Here is a 17,084-nt window from a genome sequence, read left to right as displayed (position 1 = left end):
CCAGGCTAGGAAGAACACGGAATTCCCTGGGTAGTCTGAGGCTGAACTGTTCTTTTGGAAAACACTGAGAAAGACACATGGCTTTACTCGCGTGAGCAATATGTCCAAAGGGAATGTTTTGTTTGCTCCCTTTAAAGAAAAACAGCAACATGATCATTTAATTAAAGTTGTTTGTAATGACTTAATTAGATTTATGGCACTGTGCATACTCATTCCAGCCAGGGACCTCTCCATCTTTTAAACAGTGGGAAGGTGGAGAGGTCTCCTGTGTTTTGCAGCTTTACCTCATCCGTCATCTGACGTCCTCTGAGGGGCGCCAAGCTTTACCATGGTCACGTAAGTGCTTCATCGAATTGTATGTTCAGCAGAACGGGTGGCAAGAAGACCCCCTCTCCCTAACGTGTTTTTAATAAAGGGATTGACTAATTACGTGATGTTTTACTCAGGGCACATTAGAAGAAATAAAAATCTACTTTTTAGATCTCAGTTTGAACACAAGTTTGCATAAAGAACCTAGAAAATACGTGGTGGAATGCTTACTTGAATCACTTCCTTCTGCGCTACCTTCTAAGAAGAGTCTGCACGATGAAGAGGTCAGAGAGACCCAAGGGTGCCTTTCTGTTACAGATGTCGTCTGAACATCTGTGCTTCCTGAAAATGCCATGAAAACCATTGTACCCAAAAGTTCCTGCTCAGGAGCCAAAAAGACAGTGCCATCTTGGCCATGTCTCAAAAGAAAAAGGTGTGAAGAGAGCTGAAGACAAACAGGCCCCATGATGGTCTGCAGAAAGTTTTAAGGGTTAGGCCAAACGGCTTCAAGAACTCTGTTGTCAACCAGGGCTCACTGTATTTTAGGGACTCCCCCTTTAATTAGACAGCATTCTCAGTATAAAGCTCTGTTTTTATCGCTTGTATTTCTACATGCATTGTTCCTGCAGGGGCTGGGGAAATGGCAAAGTGGCTAAGACGCTTGCCATGCAAGAAGACGACTTGACTTTGAACTCCCAACACTCACGTAAAAGCCAAGCACTGGCTCCTGTGCCTTTATCCAGCATTAAAAGGTGGAGATGGACAGATCCCAGGAGCTCACCAGCCAGCCAGTCTCGCTGAACCAGCAAGCTTCAGGCTAAGTGAGAGATACAGTATCCAAAAATCTAGGCAGAGGGTAATAAAGAGGATATCAGACGTCCTCAGCTGGCATCAAGCATGTAGCATGGACGGACGCATACACGTGACATGTACACGTGTACACACACACACACACACACACACACACACACACACACACGACCTTAAATGTTCCGATACTGGCTCTCCAACTAATGCTTCTTAGCTAATGACCTCAAAAAAGCCACACCATCTGATCCCAGAAAGCGTGCTTCTTAGTCTAAATGTGCTCTCCCGCCTTTCTTCTGCTTAAAAAAAAGAAAAGAAAAAGCCATTCTCTTGATCATAGAGAAGTGGTGCTCATGAGGCCAGAGCAGGCCACTCACACTGCCTCATTAGCCAGGACAAGGACTTGATTAAGAGAAGACCTGTGATTCAAGATGAGTCAATTAGAGACCTTCCCTGAGATCCCTGCACAGGCTACGGTAAATTTCTTTGACGTTTCTAATGTGAAAACAAGGTAATTTGAGGGTTTCAAAACTCATATTCTTTGCAAAGAGAAAGTGACTATTTGTAGAATGAAGGCAGGCAGGGCCAGGAAGCTAAAGGACAAGAAAAACATCCATGCTACCCAGTGAGTTTTCCCCATCTCCTGCCAAGGCCTGGCCTGGCTGTCCCTGTGTACGCTCGAGCCCTCTATACCAGAAACTTCCTTTTTGCAGTTTAAACTAAGTTTGAGATATATATATATATATATATATATGTATGTATGTATGTATGTATGTATGTATGTATATATATATATGTCATTTAAAGTGTTATGGTGATAGAACTGGGTTCCTTTTCCTTGGTTTTTATTTGCAAAGTAAAAGCCAAGACTGCATTCAGACTGGGGTTCAAATATCAACTCTGACGTTGCCCGACCACGCTGATCTCTTATCTGTCTCTCCCTCCCCCAACTTTTACTTTGGGATCAACAATGGTGTTTGCTCATGGGTGTGCGTCGTAGCTTGCTTCCTATTGCTGTGGTACAGATGGTGACCAGCGTGACTTGAGGAGGGCAGGGGCTTATTTCTTTCATCTTATGGCTTATAGTCCAACATCCAGGGAAGCCAGGGCAGGCACTCAGGGCAAGAGCCGAAGCAGGGACCACAGAGGAGCTCTGCTTCCTGTGACATTTTCATCTTGCCTTTTTATTTTCCTTAGATGCCTCAGGATCACCTACTCAGAGGTGGCACCACTTACACTACTCTGTGGCCGCACACATCAATCATTAGTCAAGAAAATGCTCTAAAAGTGTGCCCACGGTGCAAAGTAACTGGGTATCTTCTCGGTTTTAAGGTCCCCTCTTTCCAGACAACCCGAGCTTGTGTCAATGTGACACAGACTAACCAACTCACTGTGGCTTGAAACCATTGCAATGAATAAATCACTGTTTGGCCCACAAGCTCCATGCACAATATTCAACATGGCCTCAGCAAGCAGTACCTGGCCTTAGTACTCAGGCATCCTTACCGGCCTGCCCTCTGGGTTCTGATGGGATTCTACGTCCTCAGCTGCAGCCACTAAGAGCACCACCTGTGCACATTCACCATGTTACCTTTTAAAGGGGCCCTGCCTCTGGGGAACCGCAGAGCAAAGTTAGCATCTTAACAGCCATCTTTCCTACTACTCTCTTAGATACTAACATACTGGTAATTTTCCATTCTCCTATGTCTGTTCTCTTGTTAAACATGATACAGCCTGACCCTGAAAGAGTCCCAGCTGCAGGCTTATCATATAGCAAGTTATCTCATACAGAACAGCTGCATTCTGCTTGGAAGGACATTCTGCCTCCCTCACATCCTCCCTCTGGCCCATTCCCTCATTTCTCCACTACTTAAACCCTGTGGTTATATTCATTAAATGAGACTTGATCAGGAGTCTGTCTTGTCTCCATCTCTCGAGTCTCTGTCCCCTCATCCTCCCTCCCTCCCTGTTTTCTCTCCCCCTCTCTTTTTCTCTTCTACAGCCTTGTCCCTAGGGACCAGTCTCTGCCCCTGACTCTGTCCTTTCTCTCTTCTCCTCCAATAAACCTCCTGTGTGATTTCTGTTGTATGGTGGTTTTTAAAGGACAACACCTGCCCCCTTAGTACTGCTGAAATATCACCATGGTAGTGGCTGTGAAATAACGTGCTCACCTGTCCTCAGCCAGCTGTCAAAGTTTAGATGGGCGTATGGATGCCTAGTATTAAAGCTGCATATGAGGTAATTCTGGCTAATGGGCCATGCACTCCTGAGGCTGGTGACTCCCAGAAGGCCCCCACTTTCCTTGCCTGTATTGACTTTATTAAACAGATACAGAAGCCATGCTATACCCATCGGCAAAGCGTCACTATTCCAATTATTGTGGATGACAATAGCAAGCCAAACGAGTCCTGGGAGGCCCCAGTCTGGAGGCCTTTGTGTGGACAGGAAGCCAGTGTTGATGCACTCAAGCCTCTGTGATGGGAGATGTCATTCTGTAAATATGTTTTTCATACTGGTTAATGAATAAAGAACTGTTGGCCAATAGGAAAGCAGATAGGCAGGACTAGGAGACAAGGAGGAAAGAGGAAGGAATAAGGAAGGAGGAATCAGCATGGAGAGACTGGGGAGACCAGATGCCTGCCCCACTGCCCAGTAAGAACACCACATGGAAATACTAGCTTAATAGAAATGGGTTAATACTTAAGACAGAGCTAGCCAATAAGAAACAAGTAACTGGTCAACAGCATTATATCAAATACAGAGTCTCTGTGTATTAATTGGGGCTGGCATGGTGGCGGGACAAGACCCGCAGCGGGAGGAAAAAACCTCAGTCTGCAGGACACAGAGAAAAGTGACTGACAAACTGCCAATACAAGAAGACAGTTTAAAGTTTCCTGCTTTGCTGAGGAGTCTGCCAAACACACTATGGCCTATGGGCTAAAGATGGAAGATTACAAAAGAACTTCAGGTGACTGACAAGGCAAGATGTCTCTGTCATTTCTAGAGCTTATATATTATCCTTCTGTGGTCTTTGAAGGAGTTGAAGACAAATAGTTATGCTTATAGTTTTCCTTAGTTAGGATTAAAGATAAGTTACATATAGGACTTTAGACTCACAAAGACAGAATAAATGATGGAATATTTTCTTTAAATCTTGCTAAATGTTAATGGACTAAATATTGTTTATTATGATTCTTATATGATAACTGTTGTGTGATATATTTTGCTATGTTAAGGTTGAAACCCTTCCTTTTATTTTTAGACAGAAAAGAGGAGATGATGGGAGATGTCATTCTGTATATATGTTTCTCATACTGGTTAATGAATGAAGCACTGTTGGCCAATGGGAAAGGAAGATAGGCGGGACTAGGAGACAAGGAGGAAAGAGGAAGGAGGAGTCAAGATGGAGAGTCTGGGGAGAACAGACGCCAGCCCCATTCCCCGGTAAGATGAGACCACGTGGAAATACTAGATTAATAGCAATTGGTTAATACTTAAGACAGAGCTAGCTGATAAGAAACAAGTAACTGGCCAACAGCATTATATCAAATGCACAGTCTCGGTGTGTTAATTGGGGCTGGCGTGGCAGCAGGACAAGACCGGCAATGGGAGGAAAAAACTTACTCCTTACACCTGTGTTTCCTCCAGAATTCTGTCACAGTGACTAGAACCATATACTTCTGATATGTAGTCAATAGTCTAAGTATTGTTTATACTTTCTCCTTGTGGAAGGCCTTTGTGGGGGTGGGACAATAAATTTAGAGCAAAAGGCCTATTTAAAATTGCTGAAGGAAACCACAGAAATGAGCTCTCATTACCAAATGACATCTGACTCCCCCAGACTAAGACAGGAAGTTGTAAATGAGCATGGCCTGAGGGGGGGAAGGCAAATTGGGGCTTCTGCCATCCATATGGGATTTCCCCTGAAATCTCACTTTCTAATGTATCAAGCATAATCACTATGAGTTAGGCAGAAGCCAGCAAGTGACTCTCCAGAGTCGCAAAGCTTCTTCTGTTGGCCTTTTCTACACAACAGAAAATCAAAGCCACGCATTGGATTCCAGAACCAGGTATCAAGCTGCTCCTCTCCACTGGGGTAGCTCTGCTGCCTTTCTCCAGCTGCCAAAGGGCATGGACAGAGTAGACTATGGTTGCTTGTCCTCTCAGCGCTGTCTAGGCGAGCCTCTGGAGGCGACTGCCCTTCTCCTGTGTCTTCAGGATTGGCGGAGTGCACCGGCTCCTGAACCACAGCCTGCGCAAAGGCTGGCACCCTACCTGCTCTTCCCAGCTGTTTCATTTTCTTCTTCATCAACTGCAAGGCTCTCCCAGGGGCCATTTGCAAGTGAAGACCACTCACAGGCCACAGGTCTGCAGGGAACAGGGCCTACCCTTCCTGCCAGTCTCAACTGAAGACACGCAAAGCAGCTCAACAAGCCTTTCATGGCAGGAATACCCACAGGTCACATGTCCCAGAAGCAGAAAACAGTGCCTCAGCCAGCTGGAGGGCTCTCACAAGCCTCACCCCAAACCAGCTCCAGTCCTCTGAATTTCCTGTTCTTGGAAAGTCTGGCCAGTAGGGACTACGCTTGCCAGGAACTTCAAATACGACCTTTACTTAGTAGCGATTGTTAGAAACTATTAAGATGCCCCGGCAAAGATAGTATCATCTGTGGCTACATCTTGCTGGAAGAAATGCCAGCCGTGCAAAGCACGGGCTTCCTCCCCCGCCCCCTTCTCTCTCTCCCTCGTGCACTTTCAGAACCACGAGAACACGTTTTCTTCCACAGCACTTCTTAACTCGGCGTCTAGACATAAATGAGCCATTTGCTAATTGTTTAGCAGCTTTTAAGGAAGGAGGTGTGGGGGAGGGAGGAGGGCAGATGGGTACTTCCCTGCTTGTTTCCCTGTTATCAGCAGACAGGTGCCAAGGACATCGCTAACTCTTCAGAAGCCTGTGCCACCAAGAGACCCCTCTTCTCAGAGGCCTAGCGGGTCCTGGCTGGGAAAGGAGCAGTTGTGGACATCAGAACTTCTGCCAGTGTGGCCAATGAAGTCCCCAGGAAAAATCCTGCCAGGGAAACTCCCTCCAAGCGCAGGGCCAAATTGGTCCAGGTGTCCTGGATATTATGTATCTGTGTGAGGAGGGGTCCTGGAATCATGGACTGTCATGGGCTTCTGTCCTGGGTATCATGTACCATGTATGGGGAAAAGTTGTGGATATCACATATCTGCATGGGAAGCCGTATTGGATATCATTTTCCTGTGCAGGACACAGTCCCAGCTGAGCCCTGCTACGGGCCCCTCTCTGAGCTTCCAAGACTTGAGCACCACTCCAGACCTGCTGCCATTTCTAAAATAGCTTTTCCTTCTAGAAGTAGACTAGCTGGCCACCTGAATGGAAGATGACCACAGCCTCTCCCATTGGACAGAGCTAAAACCCAGCAGCCTCAACCCCATCCCCATCGGATAAGCTTCCGTCCAGCTGTGCAGGGAGCAGCAGCAAGACCCTTATGCTGGGCTCACAGTGGAGATGACTCTGTATGTTTCAAATTGACCAGTCACCAAGACCAGGCTAACTCCCTAGGGCCGCTTTAGATTGTTTTCTTTACATGTCAAAAGCCACTGTGCCAGTCTTGAACACTGCCAACAGGTCCATTGGTCACCTGCATCCGGTCCTATCCCATACATTCCTACCAGGCAGGAAGGCAGGTGAATGCAAAACTGACTCTCATTGGATCCCCCAAACCTTACAAGTTAAAGTCCAAAGTCCTTCCTGTGGTCTTCAAGTTACTAAATGTGGCTGATTTTCCCCCCCTGTAATCAGCAATGACTCACTAGATACATCTAGATGCAAGAGAGACGGGGTATTAAGAGTTGCTGTGGAGGAAAACATCCACCCTACCCCTTTAGAAGTCGCACACGGAACATTAAGGAGAGGTATGTGGGTTACAGGCCTGGGGTTGCTCACTACCTGGCTCACACGGACACTGATGTACACGTACCTTGCTTTCTTTCATCTTTATCCTTCATCCTCTTCATGGAATGAACTATCCAGATCCTGGTCCTTTCAATGTCTGATTCCTTTCAGCCGTAAGGCCTTGCTAGGTCTGCCGCTTTCTCTAAGATGGCTGCCTTAGTCCTTCACACGGTTGGGCGGACCAAGCTCAGCGCTCACATAGTTCCTTCCTGGCCCCCTATCCAAACAATGGTCGTTTCAACCTAACTGTTGCTCTGACAAAATGCCTAAGGTTGGGTAACATATGAAGAAGAGAAGTTGGTTCAGTTTACTGGATCCCTTGGCTACCACATACACCATAATGGTCATGGTGATGGCAATCGGAGTGGAAACTGCAAGATAATAAAACTTCACAACACAGGAGCCCAGGGCCCAAGATAGGGTCAGGTCTGACTCTTTATAAAACAGCTCATTCTTGGGAGAAGTTAATCCACAATGCTACCATTAATCCCTCTCAAGATCAGTGTACCCAATAACCTAATTACCTTTCCTGAGGCCTGGCCTCTTAAGGGCATCAACAACTTCAACACTGCCACACTAGAGATGAATCTTCCAGCACATAAACTCCTGTGGCACAAGCCACCTGCTATAATCCAAGCAGATTGCTTTTCTCTGTGTCTATCTTCCTTACACGTTACATGCAAATAGAGCATTATCTCTTCTGGCCTTTGCAAAAGACTCTGCTATTCAATGCCATGTTTAACATCGAGGAAGAAAGAATCCAGTAACAGTAGAATTTCAGTGTTTCTGGACAGAAGAATATGGTAGAAAAGACAGTTAAGAAAGTAGTCTGACACCTACTATCCAGAAGCTAAGTTCAGGGACAAAGCCAACTTCCACACTCTATAGTGAGCCGCAGTGTTGGCTGCAGTGATCCTGAGTGTTAGCTGCAGTGAGCCACAGTGTTGGCTGCAGTGAGCCACAGTGTTGGCTGCAATGAGCCACAGTGTTGGCTGCAGTGGGCTGTAGTGTTGGCTGCAGTGAGCTGCAGTATTAGCTGCAGTGATCCTGAGTGTTAGCTACAGTGAGCCACAGTGTTGGCTGTAGTGAGCCACAGTGTTGGCTGCAGTGAGCTGCAGAGTTGGTGTTGTCTTGGCCTGTAACATATTCTATCTCGAGACTGCAGCTTCACGTGTTGATCTTAGGATCTGGGGAGTCCGACCTATAACTGGTACCTCTGAGATTGAAATATTGGGAAATACCTGCTGTAGAATGCCATTCCTGAGTATATCCTCCTCTACCAATTCTAGAAGTTTCCACCTATCCTGGGCAGACGCGGAACCTTAGTATAACATATTCTGTGGTTTGGATCTGGAATACCCAACAGCCCAAGTGCCGAAGGTGTGAGGCCCAATCTGTGACAGTACTGGAGACAGTGGGACCTTTGAGGATGCGGGGCGTTGGATGCGGGGCGTTGGATGAATGAGAGATGAGAGTATGCCATAGCAGGCAAGTATCTCATATTGGGGTTTTGGGTCCATTCTATGTTTTCTTTTCATCATGGCTACCATAAGGTGAATGGGACTCTTCTGTCACATGCCATGTCTCCTCAATGCTGCACTATGCTTGAATGAGCCCAAAGCAATGGAGCCAAATGACGATGGAATGAGACCTCCGAGGCCACCAGCCAGAACAAACTTCTTCTCTGGAAGGTGATTGTCTCGGGCATCTAATGACAGCAACGTAAGATTAACATATTGTATACTAACAACACCTTCTGATGAGCCATCATCCATCTTCTTTTGTTGCAGGAAAATAAGTGAGCAAGCCACTTATTCAGGAGTTGAAGGGTACTGCCTGCCCACAGAGGGGAGCTGGGGATGGGGAAGGCCACTGGATACTTTGATAAAATGTGTGGATGCCAGTTCTCTAAAAAGCAAGGCGCCACTGTAGCAGGATCTTCCCAATACAAACTCTGCCTTCTAACCAAGTTTTCCACCTGCATCTGAAAGCAGCATCGACTCCACACACAGGCCAACCTCCTGGACTACAGGAAGGTCGACCAGCAAGCTCCCAGAGACCAGACAGTCTTTGGGCAACTGACAGCACTTAGGGCCAGTGCATTAGACAGGTCACTGTTGCCCTGCAGCAGCTGTAGTTTAATATCCTTCTATGCATGAAATGCAGAGGCCACAGGGGAGGTTTTGACCAGATATTGGTAACAACAGAGCCTTTGTCTGAGGTGTTCTAGTATCTCACTGGCGGTTCATGGCTGTCCTCCCATCTGAAGTTAGATTAGGAAGACAGCTTACTCATAGCCAGAGAGCATGATCTGAATGGCACAAGGTTGTATTTCCATAAAACAAAGAACCACTGAGATCTAGCTATCTGCCATAACCCCAGGTGAGGCATGTAGCTAAGCAACTTGGTCCAGGATGGGATGACTGGTAACTTAAATGTCTCTGTCCATTCAACTCCGACACACCCAGGTTATGCTATGTACATTGGACTCCTATAATCCCCATCTCAGCTAAAGTCTTAATGGGCTCCTCGCTTTGCCTCCTTGGCCAGAAGTTATCTATCCCTGAGTCTGTCTTCCCAGAACAAATAGGCTACTCAGAGCAGAGACTTGACAGATGGCCCCATAGTGGTGTTTATAATAAGGGCTACAATAAAGACCAACCTTGGATGTGTACGTGTGGCCATCAGATCCGCAGACCATCGCTGACTGTGCCACAGGGCAGGGCTTGCACTTAACCAGGTTTGAAGGTCCAACCCAGTGTTTGTGAGCCACATTCCCCTTCTTCTGCCTAAGGAAGGAAAAGAGGGGATACGTTAGTCTTAGTGGAAACTCTGCCCCGCCCCCATGGGTGTTCCCTTGGGCTCCCAAAGAACACAGCTAAATACACACACTGAAGCAGCCCTAAAGCTGACCAGAGGACCAAGGGAAGCTGTCCAGAACTCCCGTGTGTTCCAAGTCATCAAAGGGTATCAGGGGTTTTCTCTTAAAAGCACATATTCCATCCAGTAGCTTAACCAAGCAAAATGGTAGCTACTAAAACACTGCACATGGCATACCCACATGGACAAGCATGTCACAGACATTTCAGACAGACAGACAGACAGACAGACAGACAGACAGACAGACAGACAGAGCGGCATAGTCTACCCAGTGTTGGGATCAACACATCACATGTGTCTTGGACAGCCTTACACTCTCCTGGAGCCATGGGCTGCTTCCATATGACCAACACTCCCACTGAGTAAGCACTTCAGGCAGAAATACTCCAAACACCACCGGAAGACCCCCGCACGGCTGAAAGGTACCACCTCTGGGTAGGTGTTAAAGTGATTTCACTATAGCTTCCAGCTTGTTATTTGGTTAAGGCTAGGAGGATGATGTTACTTCCCACTGTCAACCAGAACTCTCTTGCATTCCAGCTCTGGTTTCCATGTCCACCTTTGCTGTGATGACAGGTGGTAGCTACTATGATGGTTGTGTGTCTGTGTCATAGTCCACTGAGAGAGAGGCGCCTGCCGCTCCTGCCCGCCTTTCTTAGCTGAAGCTGATCTGCATGGAGTTTCCCTGTGTGACTCCCATGAGCCAAGAGCTGGCGCCCAACATGGGGCATCAACCCACAACCCTGGGATTAAGAGTCCCATGCTCTACAGACTACCTTACTCATTACAAAGAGCGAACACCTTTCCACAGCCCATCAGCCTGGCACTCTTCATCGATCAGATAGCTAACATTCCACTGAGGACTTTTGCTCTGGTGGTCTGTCCCGCTTGGTGATTAGCATGTGGACTCTGCAGTCGGAAAACGCAATTCACAGCCAGCTCTATGACTTAAATAGAATGTGACCTTGACAAGACATTGAATGCTAGAACTCAAAGTTTCTCGTCTATAAATGAAGAAAACAAACCATTTCTGGTAGCTATTATAAAAACCACAATATGTTATGGCTTGCATTTAAAATGCCCCAACAGGCTGATGTACAGGAGAGAGGGTTTTATGGGAAATGCCCCAAACTGGATGACATGCTGGGGGGGGGTGTTTGTGGGAAATGCCCCAAACTGGATGACATGCTGGGGGGGGTGTTTGTGGGAAATGCCCCAAACTGGATGATATGCTGGGGGGGGGGTGTTTGTGGGAAATGCCCCAAACTGGATGACATGCTGGGGGGGGTGTTTGTGGGAAATGCCCCAAGGGCTAATATACTTGGAGCTCTTTTCCTGGTTGATAGGCTTTTAGGAAATTATTGGATCCGAAGGGCTGATACAACAAACAGATTAAGCCCTCAAGGGATTGAAATATGGAAGTACAAGCTGCAGGCAAGACCTATGTGGGAAGATCTCTGCGGAAGAGGCATGACCTTGGGAACTACACAGTCTAATCCCTTCATGTGTTTTCTTTTCCTGTCTGGCCTGAGCTGAGGTGCCTGTCACATACTTCCTGCTTCCACCATCATGGAGCCCTGCCTGCCACAGGCCCAGCAAGACTGTGAACCTGAACCTCTTAACCCCTGAGCCCAAAGCACACACTTCCTCCTGTCAAGTTGCTTTACTCAGGCATTTATTTTTACAGCAACCACTATAACTAGCAACTTTCAAAACAAGAAGCAATAAAACGGCAGCTATTAAAATTGTTTCCACAACAGATGAGACTGTAAAAAAAGACTTGACCATTCCATGGAAATGTGATAAGTCCTCAGGGCCTAGATCCAGAGGGCCTTTAGCCACAAAGATCCTGGGAAGGTAGAACGGAATCTGCTCTGCCCAGTGAACGACGGCCCCATCCCTCATCTGTGGTGACTGAGGAGAGCTGCCCTCTTCCAAATGAGAGGAAGAGAGAGAGAGAGAGACAGAGAGAGAGACAGAGAGAGAGAGACAGAGAGAGAGATGAACACAGGAAACACTAATTCGGTTCTTATGCCGCACCTCAGGCCTTCATTAGTAATTTAAAGGAGGCAGTGGGTGAGGAGAGCCTGTGTGGAGAATTTGTGGAGAAGGACATCAAAAGGAGTCAGTTCATACCCATAGCATAGGCCCTGGGCCTGGAGAATGTACTCCCTCCCATGTTTGAACACTTGGTCCCAGTTTGTGGAACTGTCTGGGAAGGGCTAGGAGATGTAGGAAGAAGTACCTCATTGGTGAGTGGACTTTGAGGTTTCCAAAGCCCATACATCCCACTCTCTCTCTGCCTTCAACTTGCAGATCAGGATCCAAGCTCTTAGCTACTATAACAACATTGTGCCTGCCTACCTGACTTCCTGTTGCCACCCACTACGATGGTCATTGGACACTGACATCTGGAAAGTGTGGGCCCTCAAATTCAGTGTGTTCTTTTATAAGTTACCTTGGTCATGGTATGTTTTCACAGCAATAGTATTTCTTACTAAGACATAAGTTTCGGGAGGGTTAGAGCTGAGAGCTCACATCTTGATCCTGAAGCAGGAGGCAGAGAATACAATGGGAACAGTGCTAGTCTTTTAAAACCTAAAAGCCTGACCCCAACGAGGCCACACCTCCAATCCTTTCCAAACCGTTCCACCAACTGTGGACCAAATATCACATATATGAACCTATGGAGGCCATTCTTATTCAAACCACAGCAGCCCATCTCAGTCTTACCTAGAAAAGTAGCTTTAAAGTTCTTTGAGGATACCCTTGTCCGTGCTATTGGAGATCTGCCTGCTCCCCAAAAGCTACCCACACTGGCCTTACCTCTCTATCTGGGTTGGACCATTTTCATCATTTGAGTTCATGACTCACATGGACTTGAGGGCTTCTATTTTTCTTCAGCAGACATGACTTTCTCAAGGCCGGTTTAAGCAACTGGCACTGGCGAGTGCCATGTGGATGGGCTGGTAGTGCACGGTTAATCTTGGAGCCCAGAGTCTCTTCAGCAGAACACCTCACATTTATCATCACTGTCTGTCGCTGAATATGGAGCTGGGCTGACACTTGGTAGCCCTTTTCTTGGGTTAGGCCCAAAAGGCCGGAGCAATTCCTGTTCTGGGCTTCCAGAGGGGCCATAAAGCCCACAGGGTTTTCCTGGAGTGGGCAGGCCCAAGTGTGGTGATGCTTTAGGAGGAAGAAATCTCCGGGAGTTCAGCCAAAGGCAGGGGAGGGAGAAGCAAACACCGCAAAGATGAAGCCAGCCATCAGTCACCAGCTAAGGACAGGTGCTCTGTGTCTCTGAACCTGAACTTCACTATTAAATTAAGTTCTTCGAGAAGCAAGGAGGGGAGGAGGCTGGCGCCTAGCACAGTTATGGCACCCGGCGGGTGGAGGTTTTGCCCATGCCTGCCATGCACTTGTCACTCTGCAGTAAACTACGGGTTCTCAGAATGTTGGAGTGCCCTAAAGCTAATCTAGATAATGTGGCACGTGTGTGTGCGTGTGTTCAGGACTGGCTGCTTGGTGATGAACACCCACCTGGTGGGGCCCCCAGCCCCATTTCTCTCCCTCTCTGAGTTCCTTACATGCCCTTGGTCCTCAGTGCAGGGTTGATGCCTCTCGACCTCTCCAAGGTCCACACTGGCACATGCTTACTCTTTGCTGCCCTGGTTTAGTTCGGTTTAGGCAGCCATGGTGGTGAGGCATACGGGTATAGGCTCTTACAGTGGTGAAAGACACAGACTCAGGGAAAACTCCCTGGCCCTTTGGCTCTTACAATATTTGCACTCCTGTTCTGCAATGCTACCTGAGCCTTAGGGTGTGTGAGTGGTTTGTGTGGGCTTTCATCCGTATGGACGTCACAACTCTACTTGGGCTGGTTGTAGTTTCCTGTTACACATGCTAAGCAGGTTATATTTAAGAATATATATATATATGCATGTACGTACAGATACATAAATATGTGTATATGTGTATGCGATGTGGGTAACAGCAATCAATAAAAAGAGAGACTATTAATTTGGAAGAGATCAAGGATGGTGTATGGGAGGGTTTGGAGGGAGGAAAGAGAAAGGAGAAATGATGTAACTATATTATGATCTCAAAAGTCAAAGACAAATATTAAAGAAAACTAATTAGATGAGTAACTTTTCCATATAAATGAAGAATTAGAAAATGTAGAGGGAAAGCAATTTGTAATGTCACACAGGCATATGGCAATGCATCATAGCTATTTTCCCGGAAGCCTTGGCAATGATCCAGTGTGACTTGAATCTCATGCTGGAGATCTGCACACTCATTGGCAGGGCTCAGTTGTCTCAGAACAGCTTCTCTGCAGACACGTCCTTAGCTCTCTACCTGCAGATGAGACCACAGAGCTCCCCATGCCCAGCGGTGGGTGGTCACAGATCATGTCTGGGTAGAAGCACCTTAGGCCTTGCCTCAGATGTTGGGGAGACTTAGTATAAAGCCTTTACCATGTCATTTTACTGCAGGTTCCAAGACTCTGGCACACCTGTTAGGTGAGGGCAACCCTGGGTGTTCCTCACCTCAGCCCAGGTAAAAACTCCATAGAAATGGTATCCAACCTATAGTACCTATCCAGAAACCACCTCTGTAAAGCTATGTGCCACTAGACATAAGCCAACAGGCTTAACTTCCTTGATGCCTGTGTATGTATTTGATTCTTCCAATCCAGTACAAATCACAAAAAAAAATAACCAGCTCAGTCAAGGCAAGTGTCGAAGAATTCTAACTCGAATATTTCAATTTCTGAGTCAATGAAGAGTGAAATCCGATGAAGCAGTTTTGATGGAAATGCTATGCCCAGTGTCACAGACATTCATCAACACGGGTGACACAGCAATTTGGTTGGGAGAGAGGGGGGCCGGTCAGCCTCTCCTTGGCCACTGAACTGACTTCTCTCTGCTTGACAAGGCTGAGGAGCAGCCTCCCCTCCTGCAGGTTGACAAGAGACACTGCAAGAGAAACCCCACCTATAAGTCCCATAGACAGCCAGCCAGAGCCAGAGCAACCATCACCAGGGATGCTAAACCGCTTCCCCCAAGTTTTCTGCTCTAAGTCTGCCAAACTTCCCAGCACTTACGTTTTTGGAGTACAAGAATGGCTCTTACCACGTAGCTGATCGTGTGATTCTCAAGCATGAAACCCCCACTTTCCCTATCTCTGGCCACACGACGGACTCTGAGTTTGGTGGTGAATAACCGTCGTCTGTCCTAACAGCCTCACTATTTGCTTGACCCCGTCACCAACCTGTGTGCATTCATGTGTGCATGTGTGCGTGAGTTTCTGTTCTGTCCACACTCCAGCCTAGAGCCCTGGATGATGGCCTCTGTGTCATCACGCACCACCCCCACTCCCTAACGTATCTTCATGCCTGCCTGCCTGCGTGTCTCCTCCACCACACCCCTTCTCGTCTGAGGCTAGCTCAGACATCAGCTCTCCAGGAAGCCTCCCTCCCGGGGTCCCTTCACAGACAGCCACACTGCTGCCTTCACAGCCTTCACCGTGGCTTGTAATCACTCCCAGGTCAGAGTCCCCAAACAAGCGGTGACCCCAGCCATTCACTCCCTGTAGCAGACTGGCACCCTGGTCAGAGCCCAGAGCAGGGACTGGCAGAACCATCAATTTTTTTTCAACAATAAACATATCTGTAAGCATAAATATACCATCATAATCCTGCCGTTTGAAATTCAGCAATTTCTGTCAAAATATTTTCATGGCAAGAGGGAAGGAGGACTGGGAATGTGGAGCTGATAGAAGTAGAAATGTTGCCTTTTTTTAACGTTCAGTCACCAAGGAGGGGCTGCTTTGCTGTCACTCATACCCAGCATTCTACCATGTTTGAGTGCCTGTGGGTAGAGCTGTTTCCCTCTGTAGGTGAAGAGCTGGTAAAGAGATAAAGCCACTGCAGAGAGTAAATGACAGCCAGGCTGATCCACTGGCTTTGAGTAGCTGCCACATACCAACCTGGGATTACAAATGCACACTTCCCTGCTTCTTTTCCCAGCAACTCTGGGGGTAGCCACCGTCAGGACCCATCCACAGGCAGAAAAACCCAAGGCTAATGTAATGCGTCCCCATCGACAGACCTTATTTCCTGGCTTGTCTTTGTTCTGTGGTTGCCTAAGATGGGCCTGTCAGCTTAGAGGTGTGAGATCCCATCAATGGACAATCTCTCCCTAGTAATAATAGCGTTGGTTTGCTGTCATCAAAGGACTATTCTCATGTTAATGTCAAACTGCCCATTCAAGAATAAAATTGAATTTGTTTGCAAAATCAAAACTAATTGGTTCTAAAGCAGGGATGGGAGATACCCAGATTGTTGACATGGTGGCTATTTTGAACCAGAGACAAAATAATGAATGTTAATTGAAACGAAAACATGTTAACCATTGGAATAATCTGTCATGTACAATGATGCTGTGATTTCTCGGTTGTTAGGGTTATTTCAGTCATTATCCTGTAATTTTACACAGGGACAGCATAATGGCTTGTGCCATTTATGAAAGCCGTCCCAATGAAAGAGACAGGTTCCCACGTGACAGAGTCTCCATCCCAGTATGCAAGGGCTTGCAAGGCACTGTTCCCAAGTGAAAGAGGTTCCAGATACAGGAGCCTGTGCAAACAAGTACAGCTTTATCAGTGAGGCAACAGGGCCAAGGAAAGGACTGTTTTTCTAGGCAAGGCAGTACCCAGTGTGCTGAGTACTCCGTGGCACAAAGGACAAGCTGTTATTTAGGGAAGCTGGAAATGTAAAAGGACAGGAATGTGACAATAGGAACAGATGCTAAATATTGACCAGGGGCTGATCGTACACCACTACTGAAGCTGATGTGGGTAGGACACTTCTGCAATAAGCAGCCTGGCCTGTGTGAGCACCTGTGAAGCCACCCTCATTGCTTTAGGCACTTTTCATGAACTTCCCCATTTGCTCCCCACAAATCTCCCAGAGGGAGAAAACTTCTAGGGAATCTGCTAGGGAGATGAGCAGGGGAGACTTCCTAGGCAAAACAGATGTGGGCCCGCCCAGCATCGAGGTATCCACTGGTTCATCTGGAAGGTCTTTCATGGCTCTGGCCCAGCCTAG

The 17,084-nt window shown here is 47.2% G+C and overlaps 1 protein-coding gene across 1 annotated transcript in view; it reads right to left on the bottom strand.

Annotated features, from left to right (window-relative positions):
* The window catches only part of Spock1 (SPARC (osteonectin), cwcv and kazal like domains proteoglycan 1), a 451,096-nt gene that overhangs the window by 106,945 nt on the left and 327,067 nt on the right, over positions 1-17,084 (bottom strand). The window contains exon 5 of the mRNA XM_051194172.1: positions 9,756-9,882. Coding sequence (XP_051050129.1) covers positions 9,756-9,882 — 127 coding nt within the window. The remainder of the gene's footprint in view (positions 1-9,755; positions 9,883-17,084) is intronic.

The sequence above is a fragment of the Phodopus roborovskii genome, unplaced genomic scaffold, assembly GCF_943737965.1.
Source record: "Phodopus roborovskii unplaced genomic scaffold, PHOROB, whole genome shotgun sequence".
Taxonomy (NCBI): domain Eukaryota; kingdom Metazoa; phylum Chordata; class Mammalia; order Rodentia; family Cricetidae; genus Phodopus; species Phodopus roborovskii.
The sequence above is the reverse complement of the archived record's forward strand: the minus strand, read 5'-3'. Positions and strand labels throughout refer to the sequence as shown.